Source organism: Thamnophis elegans, chromosome 6, assembly GCF_009769535.1.
Source record: "Thamnophis elegans isolate rThaEle1 chromosome 6, rThaEle1.pri, whole genome shotgun sequence".
NCBI classification, from domain to species: Eukaryota; Metazoa; Chordata; class Lepidosauria; order Squamata; family Colubridae; genus Thamnophis; species Thamnophis elegans.
Window position 1 is genome coordinate 7,376,279 of NC_045546.1, and position 22,166 is coordinate 7,398,444.

At 45.0% G+C, this 22,166-nt stretch overlaps 1 protein-coding gene across 1 annotated transcript in view; it reads left to right on the forward strand.

Annotated features, from left to right (window-relative positions):
- CCDC81 (coiled-coil domain containing 81) overlaps nucleotides 1-22,166 on the forward strand; it is a 38,196-nt gene that overhangs the window by 8,894 nt on the left and 7,136 nt on the right. Inside the window, exons 6-11 of the mRNA XM_032220029.1 lie at nucleotides 1,581-1,672; nucleotides 5,933-6,053; nucleotides 12,432-12,552; nucleotides 17,101-17,247; nucleotides 18,804-18,911; nucleotides 20,801-20,970. Coding sequence (XP_032075920.1) covers nucleotides 1,581-1,672; nucleotides 5,933-6,053; nucleotides 12,432-12,552; nucleotides 17,101-17,247; nucleotides 18,804-18,911; nucleotides 20,801-20,970 — 759 coding nt within the window. The remainder of the gene's footprint in view (nucleotides 1-1,580; nucleotides 1,673-5,932; nucleotides 6,054-12,431; nucleotides 12,553-17,100; nucleotides 17,248-18,803; nucleotides 18,912-20,800; nucleotides 20,971-22,166) is intronic.

The window sequence follows — 22,166 nt, forward strand, 5'->3', positions numbered from 1 at the left end:
GGAAGGATTTATATTCCTTGCAGACAGCTGGTCATTTGCATCCTTTTAGAGGGTCGTTGAGGCCACCTGGAGGTTTATCTATGTCCTCAGGGTCCCTGAGTAGTGCAAATGGGTGTGGAGGCTTCTTGGAGCTGCTGAAAGGACTGTGTTGTAAGCAGGAGATAGGTGAGGTTGTATCCCTCCCCCACTGTTGAGTTCAATTTTGTTCAAAAATATGTTCAATTTTGACAAAAATATACTAAGGCAGAAGCTTGTCCACCCCAAGGATAAAACATCTAGACATAAATTGAGCAACATGGCATATACAGTACAATGCAGCGACACATGTACTGAACTGTACTTTGGGGAAACAAAGCAATCACTTCACAACCAGCGGTGGGTTTCATATTTTGTTACCACCGGTTCGCCACATGTACGCCTGCTTGCTTTGTGGGCACACAGGCCCCTTCTATATATGGGCCCGGCCTTCCACAAATGCACTTTGCTCGCATGTGTGCCTTCTAGGTGCCTAAATAAGACAGCATAGAGCTGGGCAGGTCCATCCGCGTTTTTTGCGACCAGTTCAGGCGAACCGGTCCAAACCGTCTGAATACCACCTGTTACGTAAGCTCCCCATTGGGAGAGCGAGTGTGTTCAGCGAAACATTGTGAAAGTTGTGTTGGAGAACACACAAACCAGCATACAGAGACACTGCAGTTTAAATAGGCTTTTACTTTCGTGGAAATAGAGGTATCAGAGTCCATCAAACAGTCCAAGTCATACACGGATAAGACAGTCAGTCATCAATGTCTTTCAGTTAAGGGATAATCCAAATAACATAGTCCATAATCATACAAACAGTCTGGTACTCAAAGTTTGCTAGCAGTTGCAAAACTTACAATAGCTCACGGCACTTTCTAACAGCCAGCTTCCAAAACACTCAGATCAGATCAGCCCAGCATCTAACAAACAGAGAGCTAACAGTCATTCTGGCTCCCTCTTATGGCCGATTGAGGGAAACAGCAACCAATCACATTTTACAGTATGATTTAAAGAAACAGGTGCAGCATTGCTACATGATTTATATATTGCCAACCCAACCGTTAGATTATATTCCTAACACCACTATGTAGCACAACCACATGGCACAACATAGGAAAACAAACCCATCAGGACAAGAGTCAGCAATCCACCTGCATTTAAAAGGCAAAGGCCACTCTTTTGAAGACAGTAAAGTCCACATTTTGGACAGAGAAGAAGACCGCTGATTTGAAAGAGGGATCAAAGAAGCCATCTAAGTCAAAATTGAACAGCCCTCTCTCAACAGAGCGGGAGGGATACAACATCATCTATCTCGAGTCTACAACTCAGTCCTTCATCAGTTCCGAGAAGGCATTGGGAAGGGCCTCCGGCTAGTAAATGCTCAATCTCCGTTCAGTCACCCTGACTCCTGAATAAAGGGATTAAATGTCGTCAAAAGAAAAATTAGCATACACAACTTTAGTTTGCTTGTCTGGTCCATTTTGTAGAGCTGATCTTTTGAGACAAAGCAGCCCCAGAACCTTTTTAGTTTGATTAATTCATTTGTCTCCCCCTGGTAGGTTTGAAATCAAAGAAATGGAAACCATTGCTGAAGAAGGAGAAAAGTCAAGCAAAGAGCAGGAGCAGCTGGACAAAGAGAGCTCTAAAAAAGGTTGGATGAGAATGTACATTTTTGTGAGCTGGGTTATTGGTTTTTTTTTTTTTTACTTCACAAGTAGTAAGGATAAGTATTCTGACCCCCCTCGTCCCACACCAACACACACTCCGAGCCAAAGATACGTTACGGCATTTAATTAACAGACAGACAGGTCCTTGGCAGCAAACCGGCACAGACAAGCTTGGGCAGCAATCCAGCACAGATAAGGCTTGACAGCAATCCAGCCTGCCAAGCTCACAATAATGTTCTCCGACATTAATTCCTGTGTTGACTTCTGCAAGAGGGGCGTGTGCACAAGCAGTCTTTTTATAGTCTGGAGAGGAGCCTAATGACTACCAGCTGAGTGCAATTACCTCCTGTACTTGCGCAACTGTTCCTGATGCCTATTAGCTCTTCGGTGCCGGGCATCCAGGAACAACTCACTGCTGGCGTCCGGATCACTCTCCCTTGTCTCCTCCCCACTGGTCCAAGGCTCAGGTGCCTCCTGGTGGCCAACCAGCCTCTCTGCGCCCTGCTCAGAGTTGGAACCCTGTCTAGGGACCTCCACATCCTCCAGAGCCGACTCATAGGGCCCCTCGCTGTCGGAGTCTGGTGGCAGCTCCAACGGCTCTTGCTGGGCCACAACACTCCACACTAAATTGGTGCTTGATATGAGTTAAAATAATTCAAGAGGGATTGGACTTCGACTGCTTGTGGGAATGTAATGATCCCAAGCTGATTTCTCTCTTGACTCCACCACCCTACCCCGTGACTCTGCTTATCCTTCTTCTGCGCTGAACATCCCCATGGAGTAGGGGGGGGCAGATTGCCTTGTCAAAAGATAAAGGATGCAAAAATAGCCAACAGCACGTATAGATGCTCTTTTTCTGAGATCTGCTTGGAATTGGGCTGTAGAGAAAATCAAGTAGGTTGTTGTAAAATCTCTGAAAAACCGAAATCTTCAACTTAAATGTTCTGACACAGCTCTCCAAGCACAACAGACCCTCGTAAGTTAACTCAAAGATTCTTTGATTAGGAGCGCCAGGAGCCCAGCAAAAAGTTTATCTCTCATCACAGGCTAACAAGTCCGTCTGGCTGGAAGATGAATAGTTGTCTACCACATCTATTCATCTCCACCCCCTGCCTTTTATCCCCAGAGCTTGGGCAATAGCAATAGCAGTAGACTTATATACCGCTTCATAGGGCTTTCAGCCCTCTCTAAGCGGTTTACAGAGAGTCAGCATATTGCCCCCAACAATCTGGGTCCTCATTTTACCCACCTCGGAAGGATGGAAGGCTGAGTCAACCCTGAGCCGGTGAGATTTGAACCGCTGAACTGCTGATCTAGCAGTAGCCTGCAGTGCTGCATTTAACCACTGCGCCACCTTGGCTCTTGGCTAGGGTGGGGCTTCGCTAGCAGTGGTGGCTTTTCATTCCCAAGGATCAGCCCACAGATTTCCACTGCTCTCCTCTCCTCTGCCTTCTGGGCATCTGCACATCAGGCACTGGACGCAGCTGTTCCTCCTCTTCCTCATCAGCCACCTCCAGACCTGGGGGCTGTTGACGCGCCATCTGGGCGCTGACTCCCCCTCCCTCTCCCTCCCTCTCCCTCCCTCTCCCTCTCTCTCTCTCTCTGCCAGCTCCATTCCCTCTTTCCCCTCGGAGCTCTCAGGTTGCCTTGATGCTGTCCCTGACTCCCACACCTCCTCCTTTTCTGATTCAGCTACTGGAGGGGCCAGTGGCCGACAGGCCACAACATAGGCCACAACACTAAATCAATAAACACATTAATTTAGAACCAGTATATGAACCAATAATCACCAATCCATGACAGACCGACCTCCCTCACAGCCGCGGAATTCCGCGCTTCACAGGAACCAGTCAGAAGTCACAAGATCAAAACCAGTCTTGTGAATCAACCAGCTTTGTGATTCAGTCAAGTCTTGTGATTCAATATGTCACAAGACCAAGCGACCATCCAGGACCTATATAAACAAACAAGGCCCTTCTTTCTCTCCCTCTCCCTCTCCCTCTCCCTCTCCCTCTCCCTCCCTCTCTCTCTCTCTCTCTCTCTCACACACACACACACACCAAAGATGTTACCTAGTTTGGTAAAGAAACATCCGGTAGCCAAGCAGTAAGCTCAGAGGACAAATCTTTGCCTAAATCTACAACTCGAGCTATGAACAGTCTCTACAATTTCTAACCTAAATCATGGCTGTGAGGCCGGGGTGACGAATAAGTGATCTCCCCATCCCTGTTCTGGTGTGCTCTTCTTTTTATTAGAAGATTAAAGGAAAAATAAAATATTTGAAATATTTCAGTTACCAAACATGCTGTTCTACTTAAGAGAATAAAATGCCACTAGAAGAGAATATATGTAACTCAGGGTGGTTCTTGGTTCTCCGAGCTTGGTTGTTTCATTATCTCACTAGGTAACATCATCAAAGCTAGTGACTGTGGGGTTTGCACCCTGTTTATAAACTGTAACTTGCCCTGCCAATGTTTATAGGGGTGTGGTTTTCTCCTTGGTAGTTCTGTGATTAGGATATTGTTTTCTGCTTGTTTGTCTGGTGCTAATCCCTGCTTATCTGGGTATTGTCTACTGGAGGGGATGTGTACTAGTCTTAACAGACTGGGAAACTTTAAGCATCCAAACAAATTCAAATCCAAAAATGCTAGGGAATTCCTAGGAAATTGTCATCCAGGCAAATTAGCCACCAATACACATATGGAAATAAACCATATTTACAAATCAGTAGTGGGTTCCGGATCTTGTTTCAACCGGTACAGTGCAACGGGGCTGGGCGTCCACCACATGTTTGCAGCGTGCGCATGTGTACATACTGCCCGTGTCGCTCTGCGATGCCTCTGTGACATTCCAGCTGCTCGGCGGAGTATCGCGCAGGTGCCGTATGCTCCATGCGCATGCGTGGAAACCCCGGAAACTTCAAATACCGGTAAGGAGCGCAGGCAGGCAGGTGGGCCCTCCGGAGCACCATACCAGAATGGTACCTGGTGTTCCCGGCAGGCACCGGTACGCCCGTACCGGGGCGTACCGGGCATACCGATCGTAACCCACCACTGTTACAAATGGTTCAAAAGAGAAAAAGCTAACAAGGAAACAAAAAAGACCAGAACATATCCTTTCCTACAGCCTGTAATATGCCTTTTTTACCTTTCTTTAGGACCAGTGGTGTAATAAGATGACTTCGGATATTGGATTTAGAGGCCTTTACCATAGGGTGATTTTAGGTGGCTGTCCTCTATTTTAATTCCTTTAACCCCGCCTTTTCTTATTTTGCTGAGTGAGTCCTAAACACTTGTCTCTGAAGTTCTCTTCTAATGACACTCTTTTGGCTGGCACTAGAAGAGAACCAGTGATGCTGAGAGACTCAGACAATATATGAATGTTAAAATAGAGTAGAATAACAGAGTTGGAAGGGACCTTGGAGGTCTTCTAACCCCCTGCTTAGGCAGGAAACCCTATACCATTTCAGACAAATGGTTATCCAACATCTTCTTAAAAACTTCCAGTGTTGGAGCTTTCACAACTTCTGCAGGCAATTGTTCCAGTGATTAATTGTTCTCACTGTCAGGAAATTTCTCCTTAGTTCTAAGTTGATTCCCTCCATGATTAGTTTCTACCCATTGCTTCTTGTCCTACCCTCAAGTGGTTTGGAGAGTAGCTTCACTTCCTCCTCTTTGTGGAAGCTCCTGAGATATTGGAATACTGCTATCATGTTAATCCTAGTCCTTCTTTTCATTAACTAGACATATCCAGTTCCTGCAACCGTTCTTCATATGTTTGAGCCTCCAGTCCCCTAATCATCTTTGTTGCTCTTCTCTGCACTCTTTCTAGAGTCTCCACATCTTTTTTACATCGTGGTGACCAAAACTGAATGCAGTGTTCCAAGTGTGGCATTATAAAGTGGTATTAACCCTTCACGTGATCTTGATTCTATCCCTCTGCTGATGCAGCCTGGAACTGTGTTGCAGCCCAGTTCCAAAACACCTGTTCCAGAGTGGTCTACCTTGGCATTGGTTGGGTTGGAAGACTGGGTTAAAGGAGAAAATCATTGTGTGGGCAGACTGTAGAAGAAAAGCTTGCTTTGGACTCCCAAGTTCTCAACCTTGTTTCATCTCTGTGTTCCTTAGAGCTAGAAGATCCTCAGAAAAGGATGAAAAATTATCCATGGTTAGCTCGAAAGCTCTTTCATTGACAACTTGCAGTTGTGTCCTAAAGCTCTCAGATAACCTCTGCTTTATTTACAGAAAATATGATCTCCAAACGCTTTCTCTCCCGTCAAGCAATTTTTCCAGCCAAAGTGACCGGGATAAGTTTGACTGATGAACTCGAGAAAAACCTGAAGCCCAAACCACCACCTTCTTCAAAGTGAGTTCTTAAATCTGAGAGCATTGTTGTGACCTTTTTCTTAAAAAAATATTGCTGGATATCTTATTTTTTCTCATTAAAAGTCAATTTTGCTAGCTCCATCACTTTTCCCATCCATTCTTCTGTTGGAGGATTGATGCATTTTTCCACCTCTATACATAAATAATTCTTGATGTAGGCACCAGTGAGACGTCTCAAAGTCATTAAGTCCTGGCTTATGAAACAACCTTGCACTGTGTGAAGTCCCCAGATGACCTAATTAATTTACGAGCCTCGAGACAAAGTTCAACATAAATCCATTCATTTATTTGGATCGACATTCTGGCATGTTCTTCTGTGGAGCCGAAACTGATTTCCACTTAATTGCATTTGAACTTTACCCCTCCATCCCCTCCCTTCTGTCTGTGTCATAAATCATACCCACCAACTAGATTGTAGAAATATGAGATCCGACTCTCCCCAAAGGTATGCATGGAATCCTCCCTCCAATGCCAACCCGATAATAGTCAATGCAATGCTTTACAAGTTGACACACTGATTCTTTAAGTGAATATAAAGATAAAACCAGAGATTTTTCGTTGTATTTGATGGAAAAAAACTTGGAATTTTTTTTGAATCTTTGATGTTATATACCGTATTTTTTGGAGTATAAGACACTTCAGACTATAAGACGCACCTAACTTTTGGGGGGAGGAAAACAAGAAAAAAACCCTGCTTTGCCTCCCAGTATCCATCTGGTATTCACCTGGCCCGTTTGCCTGTTTGCCGCCGCGCATTCGCAGCTGCTGTGGCCCGTTCATTGCCACCCATTCGCCACCCGCCGCCTGTTTGCCCCCAGCGCTGCCCATTCGCCGCAACAACACGTTCGGTGCGGCCCATTTTCTGCTGCTGCGGCCCGTTCAACGCATCCAGTTCGCTGTGCTGTGGCCCGCTCGCCACAACCCATTCACCTCAGCCCGTTTGCCACCACCGCGGCCTGTTTGCCACCACCCATTCACCACCGCCTATTTACCGCCACCGTCACCCTTTCGCCACCATGGCCTATTCTACAACAGCTGATGGGCGCCGCACCAACCCACTCCCCCCCGCCACAACATTTGCTATATAAGACACATTGAAATTTTCACCCATTTTTAGGGGGAGAAATGCGTCTCTGAAAAATATGGTATGTTGATGACAAGAAGTTTACTTTATGCACAAAAATGGAATGACTCTTCTATTCCCACCATGTAAGAATGTCTGCAAAAGTTGATGGAGTTAGCAGAGATTGCCAAATCGATTGCTCTGATTAAAGAAAAGAACATAATTAATTATTTTTTTGTTCTACTTGGAAACCACTTCTGGATTTTGTGCTTGAGATGGAAAAAAAAATAAAATGTTGGTTTTGGGTTTTGCTGATTAGATAGGCTTGTTATTATAGAAATGGCTAGTTTATATTAATTTATATTATTATATAAAATTAAAAAGTTGAGGTTTGATGTTATTCTCTTATTCTACTGCACCAGCAGGAATTGGGAGTCAATGCCTTGTCTTTCTTTTTTCCCTTCGCCAGACACATTTCCCTTCCCTTTTATCTCCCCCATTTTCCTAATTTTTTCTTCTGTATTTTGGTACTTTATATTATATTTGGATAAACTAATAAATTTTTGAATAATAAAAAAGAAAACAACCGTGTACTGAGAGATGCTATTGCTTCTCATCCTTTCTGGCCTGGTGGTCACATTATTTTGATTATTTTGTATTTTATTTAAGATGGCAAAAAGACAGGAAGAGAGAGATTTAAAAGTGAGGAAATAGCATCAATGTGTTAAAAAAGAATTAGCTCTGATTGGTTCAGCCATCCTAGTCAGATCCTGGTTGATTAGACAGATGAGACTCGGAGTCACATATTTCACCTTGCATAATTCATTATCCTTCATTGCTTTTCAATTCAAGTTTGGTAGTGATTAGCATTATTAATGAAGTCCACCTGAACTCTATCCTTCCTCTTCATTGCAAGCAATTATTGAGCCAATGTCTTGTGCACCGCTTGGCTTTTAAATATTTTAGAGGATCGTCTTGAGTAACGGAGCTTGCCAACTGTTGATCTTTTGACTGTTGAAAACTATCTCTAAAAACCTGACTTGCAGGCCATTCAATATCTAGGGGCACCTTGGTGTTTCATTTGAAACACACCTTTCTAAAAGGAGATAAAAGGTAAAGGTTTCTTGGTCAGTCCTGTCCTGTTCTAGGGTACGGCGCTCTTCTCCGTTTCTTGGCCAAGGAAGCCATCATTGTCAGAAGACATTTTCCATGGTCATGTGGACAGCATGGCTGTCCGCCAAAGTTGCACGGAACGCTGTTACCTTCCCGCCAAAGTGGTACCTATTACAGGTAGTCCTTGACTTACAACTCATGTCATTGTAATGTTGAACGCTCACTAAATGCACCATTCATGTTATAATCGAGGTCTACCTGTAATCTCACGTTTGCATCAGGGGTGAGATTCAGCCGGTTTGGACTGGTTTGGGTGAACCGGGTGTTAATTTTAATCTGGTTCGCCAAACTGGTAGTTACAAGGACCACTCACCCCGCCCCTCCCAGGAGTCTCCACGTTGTCTGTTCATCGTGCCAGGTAAGAGCCGAGGTGGCGCAGTGGTTAAATGCAGCACTGCAGGCTACTTCAGCTGACTGCAGTTCTGCAGTTCGGCTGTTCAAATCTCACCGGCTCAGGGTTGCCTTCCATCCTTCCGAGGTGGGTAAAATGAGGACCCGGATTGTTGTTGGGGGCAATATGCTGACTCTGTAAACCGCTTAGAGTGGGCTGAAAGCCCTATGAAGCGGTATATAAGTCGAACTGCTATTGCTATTGCTAAGTGCAGGGCCTGCGCAGAGGCTCTGGGAGGGCAAAAAATGGGCCTACTGGAAATAGCTGGTTTCTGACCTTCGGAGGCTGTTTTCTCCCTCCCAGAGGCTCGAGGAAAGCATCTGGAGCCTAGGGATGGTGAAAACAACCCCCTGTTACCATGATGAAGGAAACTGACTAGGCTACACCCCATGGCCACGCCCACCCAGCAATCGGGCAGAGAACCAGTTGCTAAATTTTTTCAACCCCACTCTTGATTTGCTTGCTTTCAAACTGCAATGTTGGCAGGACCTGGATACGTAATAGGAGCTCACCCCATTGTGCGGGGCTCGGGTTTCAAACCCAAACTGTCAGCTGCCCAGCTGACAAGCTCAGTGACTTTAAGCGCGGAGCCATCACACCAGTGGTGGGTTCCTACCGGTTCGGCGACCTAGGTTGCTGAAACCGGCAGCGGCCCAGGCCTGCCATGCCTCCGAACTGATTCTCCGGGCGGTGCCATAGGCGGCGCCATTTTGTTTTTTTGCTTCTGGACATGCCCAGAACAATTTTTACTGTAGTGTGCATGCATGCGCCACGCACCTACGAGCAAACAGGCAGTAGTGCCTGCCGGAACCCATCCCTGCATCACACCCCCTTTTAAAAGGAGGAGTGAAGTGGAAATAGACCAAATCCACTTCCATTCTTTGTACGTGGGAACCAGTGGTGGGATTCAGCCAGTTCGCACCTATTTGGGAGAACCGGTTGTTAACTTTCTAAGCAGTTTAGAGAACCGGTTGTTGGAAGAAATATCCTTTTGTTTTTTCCCACTTTCCAGGGCTAATCCTGTAAGGAAGGCAGGAAGGAAACATTCTGGTGTTGTTTCTAGCCTAATCTGTATTGCTCTGCTTACAGAAACTGCCTCTCTGGTTAACCCTTATTACTTTGTAACAGCTCAGGCGAAGCGCTCATCAACCTGAGTGATGTTGAGTTGGCCACGCCCATACAGTCACATGACCACCGAGCCACGCCTACCCAGCTGGTCATTAGGGCAGAGAACCGTTTGTTAAATTATTTGAATCCCACCACAGGTGGGAACAGTGCTCACTTCATGTGGAGCCATCTTTTTTTTCTCAAACGAATAATTTTGGGTCCCCATATTTACAGGCCTCTGGAATCTCCCAAGGCTGGGCTGCTAAATTGGATGGTGAAGGGGCAAAGAACAGCGGTTGGATTTGCCAAGGATTAGGCCACATTTTGGGGACAATAGTTAGTATAGAAAGTGTGCATTAAAAATATGATCTCTGGATTAAAATTGCTTGCCTTCTGAGACTTGCACCATGGGAGTAAACACTCCTTGAGGGCTGAAAACTTATCGGGGTGGCATGCTAAGAAATATAGGTAGTCCTCAGTTTATGACTGTGATAGAGCTTGGCAACTATGGTCCTGTTATGACAATCTTTGGGACATCACCTGAATAACCCAAATGTACCACCTTTTTGTGATAGGCATTAATAGCAATAGCAATAGCAGTTAGACTTATATACCGCTTCATAGGGCTTTCAGCCCTCTCTAAGTGGTTTACAGAGTCAGCATATTGCCCCCAACAACAATCCAGGTCCTCATTTTACCCACCTCAGAAGGATGGAAGGCTGAGTCAACCCTGAGCCGGTGAGATTTGAACAGCCGAACTGCAGAACTGCAGTCAGCTGAAGTAGCCTGCAGTGCTGCATTTAACCACTGCGCCACCTCGGCTCTTTCCATTCGCCATTAAAACGAATGCTGTGGTCATTCAGCAAACACATTGTTTGCTATGGGCATTCCCCCCCCCCAAAATCAGGAAGTGAAAGCCAGCTTCTGGAACAAATGGTGTCAATTGTAGTCATGTGACAGTGGGTCACTGCAACATCTGTCAATGTGGGCCAGTTGCTGAGCGCTCAAAATATGATCACATGACTTTGGATGGTGGTGGTGAGACAACTTCAGGACCAGGTGGTAAATACCTATGACAGATCCATCATAACGTTGAATGGTCACTAAATGACCAGTCATAAATTGAATTCTTATCTATAGTGTCCTGTAGCGTGAAGGAATTGTAGGAGAGGATGCAGAGGTGGAAGGTGGAGTTAAATGCATCATCAGTATAGAGTCTTTGCGTTGCCACAAGAGACCCAAATCCAGTAACATGTATAAATATCTGAGTTAAAATACTACGGCAGAAGATATAAGATTGTTTTGTTATTGGAAAGATGTAGGCTGATAGATGGAAGAATATAACTTAAAACTAGTTAAACTTAGTGAAACGTAGTAATAATAGATATAACTAAATAAATAATTGATAATGATAATAATGTATACAATGTGTAGTGTTATGATAAGTAATAATTGGATATGAATATTGAATGATACCTATGAAAGGAAGATTAGAAATCCCTTTGGATTTTATAGAAACGTCAATAAAAAAGAATCACGCTAGATACAGTTAAGTTTTGATTATTAGGGGTAAAATGTTATGATACAGGATATAGTTAAATAAAGGAGGGAGAATGATAGCAATAGCAATAGCAGTTAGACTTATATACCGCTTCCTAGGGCTTTCAGCCCTCTCTAAGCGGTTTACAGAGTCAGCATATCGCCCCCAACAACAATCCGGGTCCTCATTTTACCCACCTCAGCAGGATGGAAGGCTGAGTCAACCCTGAGCCAGTGAGATTTGAACAGCCGAACTGCAGAACTGCAGTCAGCTGAAGTAGCCTGCAGTGCTGCCTTTAACCACTGCGCCACCTCAGCTCTCAACTTATATACATATACATGAGTATAATATAAGGAAACTAGATGAAAACTGCTAACAGCGATTTGGAAAGGAGGATTAGAAAAGTCTGTTTTTAAATATTAAGGATGTTTAGCTAGAATAGGACATAAGGATTCAGTGTTATTGGAGGATTTTAGAAATATTAAATGAAATGCCAGTATGTGGTTATGTATTAAATTTTGGTATAGTTTATGATGTTTAAATAATTATAGTCAAACATAAATGGAGGTATAAGAGTAACATGTATAAATATTTGAGTTAAAATACTTGAGTTAATATGAATTATGCTTGGTGACTGTGGAAGAGATGCATGAAAACCTTTTGTAACCAACTGACACACTTTCTACAGTATGTATGGATGAGAATTTTTTTTAATGTTGTTTCTTATGTTTAAAAATAAAAAAAAATTGCAAAAAAGAGAGACCCATATCCAGCTCCGTTGACTCTTATCCAGCACTGATTTAATGCTGATCATCAGTTGACTAGATTAATAATGACAGGTGCAAAGAATCCGATTGTGTGTTGTGTTCAAGCACAAAGGATTTATTATTCCAGCCTATATGCAAGAATCTGGTCAACTAACAGTCTCTTGTTGGTGTGGGGTCTCTTTTGGCAAGACTCTAAACTATGACACATGTAACTCCACCTTCCCGCTCTGCCTGCTCTTCTCCGACATCAACTGTGGCAAACTATAAACTCTATGCTCTTTGTTGCACACTCATACCCTGCCTATTGTGTTCTGCAGGCAACCAACACCCATCCCGGATGCCTTGAAGATAGAACAGGAAGTGAGCCGTATCCAAACTCCTGCCCCCAGATCGCAGACTTCATCCCCAATTTGTGATGAGCATGGTAGGGCAGGACAGGTATCAGATGTAGTTCATTTTGTATTTTTAGCTATACAGTAGCTTTGTGCAGTTATAACAGTTCTGGAAATGATGTTTGCTACTAGATAGAACTGGGCTGTTGGTGATCTCTGGGCTATGATTGGCTCTTGGTCCACCATTCCCTACAATTAGTTAGCCAATGAAAAATGATTCTGTGCTCCAGCCAATAATAACAACAACAACTACTACTACTACTACTATTGCTGCTGCTCCTTCTTCTTCTTCTTCTTCTTCTTCTTCTTCTTCTTCTTCTTCTTCTTCTTCTTCTTCTTCTTCTTCTTCTTCTTCTTCACCATCATTAAGATTTAAGATTTTAAGATTTAGTTTATTTGTATGCCGCCCTTCTCCGGGAGGGACTCAGGGCGGCGAACAACTCAAAAGGGGAAAAGGGGATACAAACACAATAATGTAATTAAAATACACAAGAGTCATACAACCATACAAGTCGAGAGGGGAGGGGAACTCATCAACCCCAGGCCTGCCGGCACAGCCAGGTTTTGACGGCTTTCCGGAAGGCCTGGAGAGAGGTGAGGGTCCGGATCTCCGCGGGGAGTTCATTCCAAAGGGCCGGAGCTGCTACAGAGAAGGCCCTCCCCCGGGTGGTAGCCAGATGGCATTGGCTGGTAGATGGAACCCGGAGGAGGCCAACCCTGTGCGATCTAACGGGTCTATGGGAGGTAATTGGCAGCAGGCGGTCTCTCAAGTACCCAGGTATTATCATCATCATCATCATCATCACCACCATCATCACCACCATCATCACCACCACCACCACCATCATCATCTTTTAACGACCCTATAATCCCTTGTGGGGTGGAATCTGGGCAAATGAATGCAGCTAGTAGAGTGTTTAATGGCCGGATGCCCTTCCTGTTGCCAATGCAGAGTTTTGTTCAGCGGATATATTCTCATTGTGCCCAGGGAGAAAAATATCTGCCTCTACCTAGGATCGAACTCCCAGCCTCCTGATTGTGAGGCGAGAGCTCCACCTCTAAACCCCCGCACCACTCAGCCAATTTTATTTAATAGCCTTCTTTTATTAATTTTTGTAAACAAGACGGTGAACATATCTAGCAAACCCTTTTCTCTATATTTTCCCTATAATAGCAACCCTGTGAGGTGAGGTGAGCTAAGAGAGAGGGACTGACCCAAAGTCACCCATCTGGTTTTCATGCCTAAAGTGGGACTAGAACTCCCCATCTCCTGGGGATTGGCTCAAAGTCACCCAGCTGGTTTCCATGCCTAAGATGGGACTAGAACTCCCCATCTCCTGGGAATTGGCACAAAGTCACCCAGCTGGTTTTCATGCCTAAAGTGGGACTAGAACTCACCGTCTCCTGGAGATTGGCTCAAAGTCACCCAGCTGGCTTTCATGCCTAAGGCGGGACTAGAACTCACCGTCTCCTGGGGATTGGCTCAAAGTCACCCAGCTGGCTTTCATGCCTAAAGTGGGACTAGAACTCCCCATCTCCTGGGAATTGGCACAAAGTCACCCAGCTGGTTTTCATGCCTAAAGTGGGACTAGAACTCACCGTCTCCTGGAGATTGGCTCAAAGTCACCCAGCTGGCTTTCATGCCTAAGGCGGGACTAGAACTCACCGTCTCCTGGGGATTGGCTCAAAGTCACCCAGCTGGCTTTCATGCCTAAAGTGGGACTAGAACTCACCGTCTCCTGGGGATTGGCTCAAAGTCACCCAGCTGGTTTTCATGCCTAAAGTGTGACTAGAACTCACCGTCTCCTGGGGATTGGCCCAAAGTCACCCAGCTGGTTTTCATGCCTAAAGCGGGACTAGAACTCACCATCTCCTGGGGATTGGCTCAAAGTCACCCAGCTGGCTTTCATGCCTAAGGCGGGACTAGAACTCACCGTCTCCTGGGGATTGGCTCAAAGTCACCCAGCTGGTTTTCATGCCTAAAGTGGGACTAGAACTCACCGTCTCCTGGGGATTGGCTCAAAGTCACCCAGCTGGTTTTCATGCCTAAAGTGTGACTAGAACTCACCGTCTCCTGGGGATTGGCCCAAAGTCACCCAGCTGGTTTTCATGCCTAAAGTGGGACTAGAACTCACCATCTCCTGGGGATTGGCTCAAAGTCACCCAGCTGGCTTTCATGCCTAAGGCGGGACTAGAACTCACCGTCTCCTGGGGATTGGCTCAAAGTCACCCAGCTGGTTTTCATGCCTAAAGTGGGACTAGAACTCACCATCTCCTGGGGATTGATGCACGGTGACCCAGCCAGCTTTCATGCCTAAGGCAGGACTAGAATCACCATCTCTTGGTGATTGGCCCGAGTCCTCCAACTGGCTATTATACCTAAGGCAGGACTAGAACTCACCATCTCCCAGTCCTCATATCTAGACCCACTTTTCATCCACCCAGTATTTATATGAAAAAAATGGATAGAATAACCTGGTCCTCTCATGCAGGTGATTTATTGTCAGAGTTTGTTGCAGAAAAGTCAAAACCAGAAGGCACACACAGATAACTGATTCAGCTGGATTCCTCAACTTCTTTATTTACATAATTTAATTTAATTAATTTAATTTATTAGATTTATAGGCCGCCCAATCTCGGAGGATTCATAACAGATGAATAAATGTACAATACCAATATAGCTTTTCTCCAACGTAATAGTAGTTACAAGCAAACACAAGCAGGAGAAAACAGTTTCATCACAGAGTTCAGAGCAGACAAGAGTAGTTTCAGTTTCGATTCTCAGCACAGACTGGGATCTGTTTTAATTCCACTAGCTGACTTAGTTGCGATGCCTATTCATTGGCTGACCTTGTTACCATCTCTCTCCCAGTCATGAATATTCTAACGTTTACTTATAGCAGTGAGGATTTCTTTTAATTGTTTATAGTTCGGAATCTGTCAGTTTTCTCCCTTTTTATGGAAGAAGATATATCATATATTCCGCTGTATAACCCCCCCACTTTCAGGTGCCCATGAGCCAGCTGAAGGCCTCTGTGCTGCTGGGCTTTCGTAGTTTGAGCTCAGCGCCTTCCTCCTCCAGACCTTACTAAGCCATCCCAGGGCTCATCCATGTGCCCAGGTGAGGAGCGCCAAGGTTATCGATTGAAAGGCTGGTGTCTGTGCTGGCGTCGTCATGGCTTTTTGCTTAGCGGCGTTGCTTTTTCTTTTGTTTTTTTGGTATGACCTTTCTTATACCCGGCGTATAAGATGACCCCCGATTTTTGTAATAATTTTTTGGGGTTAAAAAGTCATTTTATATGCCGGAAAATGCGGTAGTGTCAGTCCAGATTAAGAAACCAGTGCCATACAGTAGGTCAGGACTATTTTTTATTGTAACAGATAGTAATAGAATCTTGGAACTTTGAATATGCTTTCCCTTCCCTCACTGATTTTCTTAGTCTGAGATCAAGCCCCGCTTATCTAATTATTTTTTAAAGTTTTTTTTCCCCAAAACAAACACAACACATAAAATCTTCCTTTTTTACATGCTGTAGAAAGTGCATCAGTTGGTTACAAAAGACTTTCGTGCATCTCTTCCACGGTCATCAAGCATAATTCATATTAACTCAAGTATTTTAACTCAGATATTTATACATGTTACCGTCATCATATCTCCATTTTCATTTGACTATAGTTGTTTAAATGTCCTTCATCATAAAATATACCAAGATTTAATACATAACCACATACTGGCATACAGGTCGGAGGAGCCGAAGTCACGATGACACGACGTGCGATCTCAATGCTCTGAGATCGCAGTCGACACTTTTATCTCTGGGTGGTCCAAACGGACCTAAACCATCCCGTAGAGACGGTGAACGGGAAGAATACATCTTGCTGATCACAGGGACATCGCAAAGTCCCTGATTGATCCAAGAGAAGTTCTTCAAGCCGGTGACAAAAAATCCAGCCAAATGGCTGATGAGGTCGGGGCGGCTCCAAAACGGAAGGATACGGAAAGAGAAAGTGTTTTCAGCTGGTGAGGAATTTTTACTGTTTTAAAAGTGATTGCCTATAAAAAAACTTAAAATTAATTTAAATTGGAGAACAGAAGAAATAAGCAGCAGAATTAAATTTGGACTGGTTTTGAACAGTGGGTTATCTTACTTTTTAAATTCTATCATTCCTCACTTATCTAATTATTGTCTGGGTACTGGCTCTTTCTCCTGTCTTTCAAGGCCATTCCCTCTACAGGTAGCCTGTTCTGACTCATCATTCCTTCCCTTCAGCATGCAATCAGATGCAAGTAGAAACAAAACAAAAAGTTCTCAATTGCATTCAGAGCAGGGGTGTCAAATTGGTGGCTCATGGGCTGGATGCATTGCGCGCAGGCCATTCCCACCCCAGCTCTGTGATGGGAAAAACATCATGAAACTTCACGTGATGGCATTGTGACGCCACGAATTTGACACCCGTGATTTAGAGGATTTTGATCGATGGATTAGATTTTGTTACAAATGTGTGAAACAAGAGGTTTGCCCTCTGCTGTACAATTAGAATAGCAGCAGTTGGGTATAGAGTTTATTATATTCTTTGCCTTGTGTGCCTCCAGGAGATGTGCTATCTATGCATGCAGCGTGCTCAGAGGAATATTCCTGTCTACTTGGGTGAGGAAAAAAGAAGGAAGGAAAAAATAGAAGACTGCATCCTGGCCCAGTATCAAGCCATAAAAGATCACGAAGCCCTTCAGAAAGAACTGGTATTAGGACTGGAAACATTTTTATTTTTTCTTTCTTTCTAAAAAAAGCAGGACTTTTGGAACTAAAAGGGCAATGTTCATTTTATTCATGACAAATTCGCATCAGTGGTAGGTTCCTACCGGTTGACTGAACCGGTAGTAAGTTGGCAGCATGGGTCGCTGGAACCGACAGTGACCCAGGCCTGCCACGCTCCCGAACTGGTTGTCCTGCAACGCCGTAGGCACTGCTATCTTGTTTTTGGCTTCTGCACATGCACAGAGCAATTTTCGCTTCAATGGGATAAACCAGACTCCCTTAACAACAGCGTTACTAACTTTGCAATTGCAATGAATCACTGAACAACTTGGCAGGAAGGTTTGCAAAAGGTGGCAAAACTCACTTAACAAATGTCTCACTTCCCACCACAATTGAGCCCAAGATTTTTCTTTGCCAATTTTTATTTTATTTTTTATTCTCTTACATACCATTTTAAGTATACAGTCACATAATTGTTATTCTTCTTTACATTTGTCATTTTTATACATTTGTTATTTCATTTAATAGGTTATAATATACAGTTTGGGTTGCTTTATTTACCATCCCCTTCTCCTGTTGTAAACACTACCTTATTTTCCCTTTCTTTTCTCCCTTCCTCCCTTCTCTACTTCCTTCCTTCCTCCTCTCCTTCCCCTTCCTTCTTCCCCTCCCTTTCTCCTACTCCTACGCTTCCCCTTCCTACCCTCTAGCTTTCTCTTTCTCTCCCTTCCACCCTCCTCTCCTTCCCCTTCCTTCTTTTCTTCCCTTTCTCTTACTCCTATTCTTCCTCTTCCCATTCCTACCCTCTCTTTCTCTTTTTCTCCCTCCCTCACTCCTCTCCTTCCCCTTCCTTCCTCCTCTCCTTCCCTTTCCTTCCTCCTTTACCTCTCCCCTACTCCTACTCTTCCTCTTCCCCTTCCTACCCCCTCTCCTTCTCTTTCTCTCCCTTCCTTCCTCCTCTCAATCCCCTTCCTTCTTCCCTTCCCTTTCTCCTACTCCTCTTCCTCTTCCCCTTCCTACCCTCTCTCCTTCTCTTTCTCTCCCTTCCATCCTCCTCTCCTTACCTCTTTCTTCTTTCCCCCGTCTTCCTTTCATTCTCTCCTCCTCTCTCCCTTTCTTTTTCTATTGTTGTAGGCGTCTCTTTCAAATCTCAGTTTATGTTTCCTTGGGATGGTATTTCTGCAAACCCAGATATAATTTGGTATCATTTTTTATTCCCTTACCTTCGCTAATCTGTCCTAGCTATTGAGCCCAAGGTTTATGTTGTGAAGTTGAGAACTACCTGTATAGAGGAATTATCGATGATGAAGGAATCATAGCCAGGGCTGTAAATGAGATTTTTCACAAATGCTTCTTTGTCCTCTGGTTCTGGATACCAGGAGGCCAAGAAGATGTTTCCAAGAGTGACATGGACCTTTCGCAGAAGATGGGAGACCCGTTCTTGATTCTGAATCATGGTTTCTCCAACTTGGTCCAGTTCACTTCTACTTTCCCACCCTTTTCCGCTCAAAGGCCTGACATTCTTTTCTCCAAACTACAGGCGAAAATGGCAGCATCCCGGGAGCAGAACCAGAAAGTGGCATCTTATAACTTGGGCGTAGCGGAAGCCATGCGAAAGCAGAAGAACGAAAAGCTGGCTGAGCCTTTTGTAAGATCTCCCAACTTTTGCAAAACTATAGCTTGTTCTTTTCTCTGTCTAGGCTTATGGATCTGTTGAACTACGAGTCCCATGATCTCAATTGTATGAGGAACGGTTGAGGAACCTAGGTATGTCTAGCCTCATGATAGTGTACCTATGGCATATGTGCCAGAGGTGGGCACATGCACCGTCTTCTGGTTTCTGGTGCAAAAAACAAACTGATTTTCAGCCTGTTTTCTGGGCTACTTTCCAGGCTGTTTTCAGGCTGTTTTTCGGCTGTTTTGGGGCTGAAAACAACCTGAGAAATGGCCTGAAAAACCACCACAAAACAGGGCATGCGTGAACCGGCCAGCTGTTCTGTTTCCAGCACTCTGACATGTGTGAAGACCAGCTGGCTGGCGTGCATTTGTGTGCCGAAACCCGAAGACAGCTGGCCAGCGTGCGCATGTGCACTGGCCAGCTGGTCTTCAGGTTTGCGGCATTCTGGCACGTGCACACATGCATGCACATGTACGCCGTTCTGGTTTGGGCACTCGGTGCTGAAAAGGTTGGCCATCACTGGTCTAGCCCAGGGGTCAGCAAACTGCGGCTCTGGAGCCGCATGTGGTTCTTTCATCCTTCTGCTGTGGCTCCCTGTCGCCAGCCAGCGCCACAATTTTGGGAGGACTTTTCCGGTTGGGGCGGGGAAGCACAGTGAGCCAGGAGAAGACACTCATGTAAGGGGCGGGTTTTCCGGTTAGCTCCAAAATCGATAGGGCTTTTGGTTAGGGAAGGTAGAGGAAAAAGGACACCGTGCTAGGAGGAGACTCTATGGTGGGGGAACCGGACTTCCGGTCGGCTCCAAAATTAAACGGAGGGCTTCCAGTTGGGACCTTTGAGTGTTTAAGTTTGCCGACCCCTGGTCTAGCCTATTGAGGAGAAGAACTAGGGATGATATGTGAGCACTCTTCCAGTACTTAAGGAACAATCAGAGAAAAGAGAAGATTGACTTAGTCTTCAAAGCACCAGAGGGCAGGACAAGAAATAATGGGTAGAACCTTGTTAAAGAGAGATCCAAGCAAGAGGTAAGAACAAATTTTCTGACAGTGAGAACAATTGATCAATGGGATTTCTTGCCTCCTAATGTTATGGAGGCTCTATCACTGGAGGTTTTCAAGAAGAGACCGGACAGCCATTTGTCCTAAATGGTATAGGATCTCCTATCATGGACAAGGGATTGGATTAGAAGACATACAAGGTCCCTTCCAACCCTATTATTTTATGTTTTACTAGCTGATAACCTGATATTTATTTATAGGGGGGGGGGGATGTCCAGAGTAAATGTAATTTCTAATGTTGGATTTTCCTCCTTACCAGAGGGAGCCCCCTTGTAGAGTACTGTGAAGCTATTACCATGGCAACTCCTCCACGCTGCGCAGTAGAAGCCATTTTATGGCAGTACAGTAGAAGCCATTTTAAGGCACAACAGGCTGTATCTTAACAGAACACACACCCTGAGCGTTTTAGGGGTGTCTTAGGGGTGGCATAGTTATCCCCACAATATTTGTTTTCAGAGAGTAAGTCAACTGTGTACCAAGTTTGGTTGAAATTGCTCTAGGCCTTCCAGAGTTATGATGGAACACATACACACACACACACACACACACACACACACACAGAGGCATAGTGATAGATAGATAGTTAGATAGATAGATAGATAGATAGATAGATAGATAGATAGATAGATAGATAGATAGATAGATAGATAGATAGATAGAAAGAAAGAAAGAAAGAAAGAAAGAAAGAAAGAAAGAAAGAAGATGAGCATCAGATAATGGCCAGCACAGACTTCCCATCTTGTTAAACACCCTCTGCTCAAGTGTTTCTTTAATTCACATACAGTTTGTGCTCCTTTTCAGAGGTCCTACATTTTTGAGAAGAGGCCGTCCAGTTCTACCCCTCATGAGAAGCAAGAGGAATATGCCCAGCACTTGGACAAACAGCTGGAGAGCAGAAAAGCCAGAGAAGCAAAGCAGAAACAGGAACAAGATTTCATTGACCGCTTGCAGCAAGTTCAACTGGCAGAAGAGTGAGACCTTAGGGAGAAGTTGATCTCCTTCTTCAGTATTTATTGATTCCAGGTTTTAAATGCATTTCCCCCCCCCCCTTCCCCCAGCCTGGTGCCTTCTGATGGTCATAATTATGAGTCTGGAATTCCTGCAGAATCCACAGAGCAGTGGTGGGTCCCGGATCCCTGTTCCAACCGGTATGGTTGGAACGGGCCCGGCGTCGCCCACATGGACACACGCGCACGCGTCGTGCCTGCCTGTGATGCCTCCCCAAGCCTCTGCGACGCTCCAGCTGCTCGATGGAGCGTCTCGCAGGCGCTGTATGTGCCATGCACGTGCGCGGAAGTACCAAAGGCTTAAAGGACAGGGTGGGTGGGCCCTCCGGAGCACTGTACTGAAACGGTACCCGGTGCACTGGGCAGGCTCCAGTACGCCCGCACCGAGGCGTACCGCCTGCAACCCACCACTGCCACAGAGTCACCTGGTTGGAAGAGCTGGTGATTCAGATTTCACAGTTGGATGGTTTAGATTAGCCCTACTAAAAGGCTGGGATAGTGTAGATGCATTTGGCCACCATTATTCTCAACCAGATAAGAATGATGGGAGTTATAATAGGAGCCGAGGTGGCGCAGTGGTTAGGGTGCAGTACTGCAGGCCACTTCAGCTGACTGCTATCTGCAGTTCGGCGGTTCTAATCTCACCGGCTCAAGGTTGACTCAGCCTTCCATCCTTCCGAGGTGGGTGAAATGAGGACCCAGACTGTGGGGGTGATATGCTGACTCTGTAAACCGCTTGGAGAGGGCTGAAAGCCCTATGAAGCGGTATATAAGTCTAACTGCTATTGCTATAAGCAGATTCATTCAGAGGGCTCTAGAGCTTAGGAAGCTTCTTCCACTCGATTGTTCATGGTTGCTCATGCCATGGCTTCTTCCTTACATGCATCTTTATGTTGCTTTTGACTGCAGATTCAAAGTAAGGACATATGGTGTGGCACCAAAACCTGAGCTCTATCATGGAATACACCAGTGGTGGGTTGCTCTTACCATCCCTACCGGTTGCTTTTCTCCAGCAGTTCCCTAAAAATGCTAAACCCAAGTTAACAAACTCAGCTCTGTGACATATTTAGATGATTAGAATGCTGGGTGACTCACAGCTGCTGCCTAAAATAGACAAGACTCTAATCTGTTTTACACTGACACCTCTCCCCCCCCCCCCA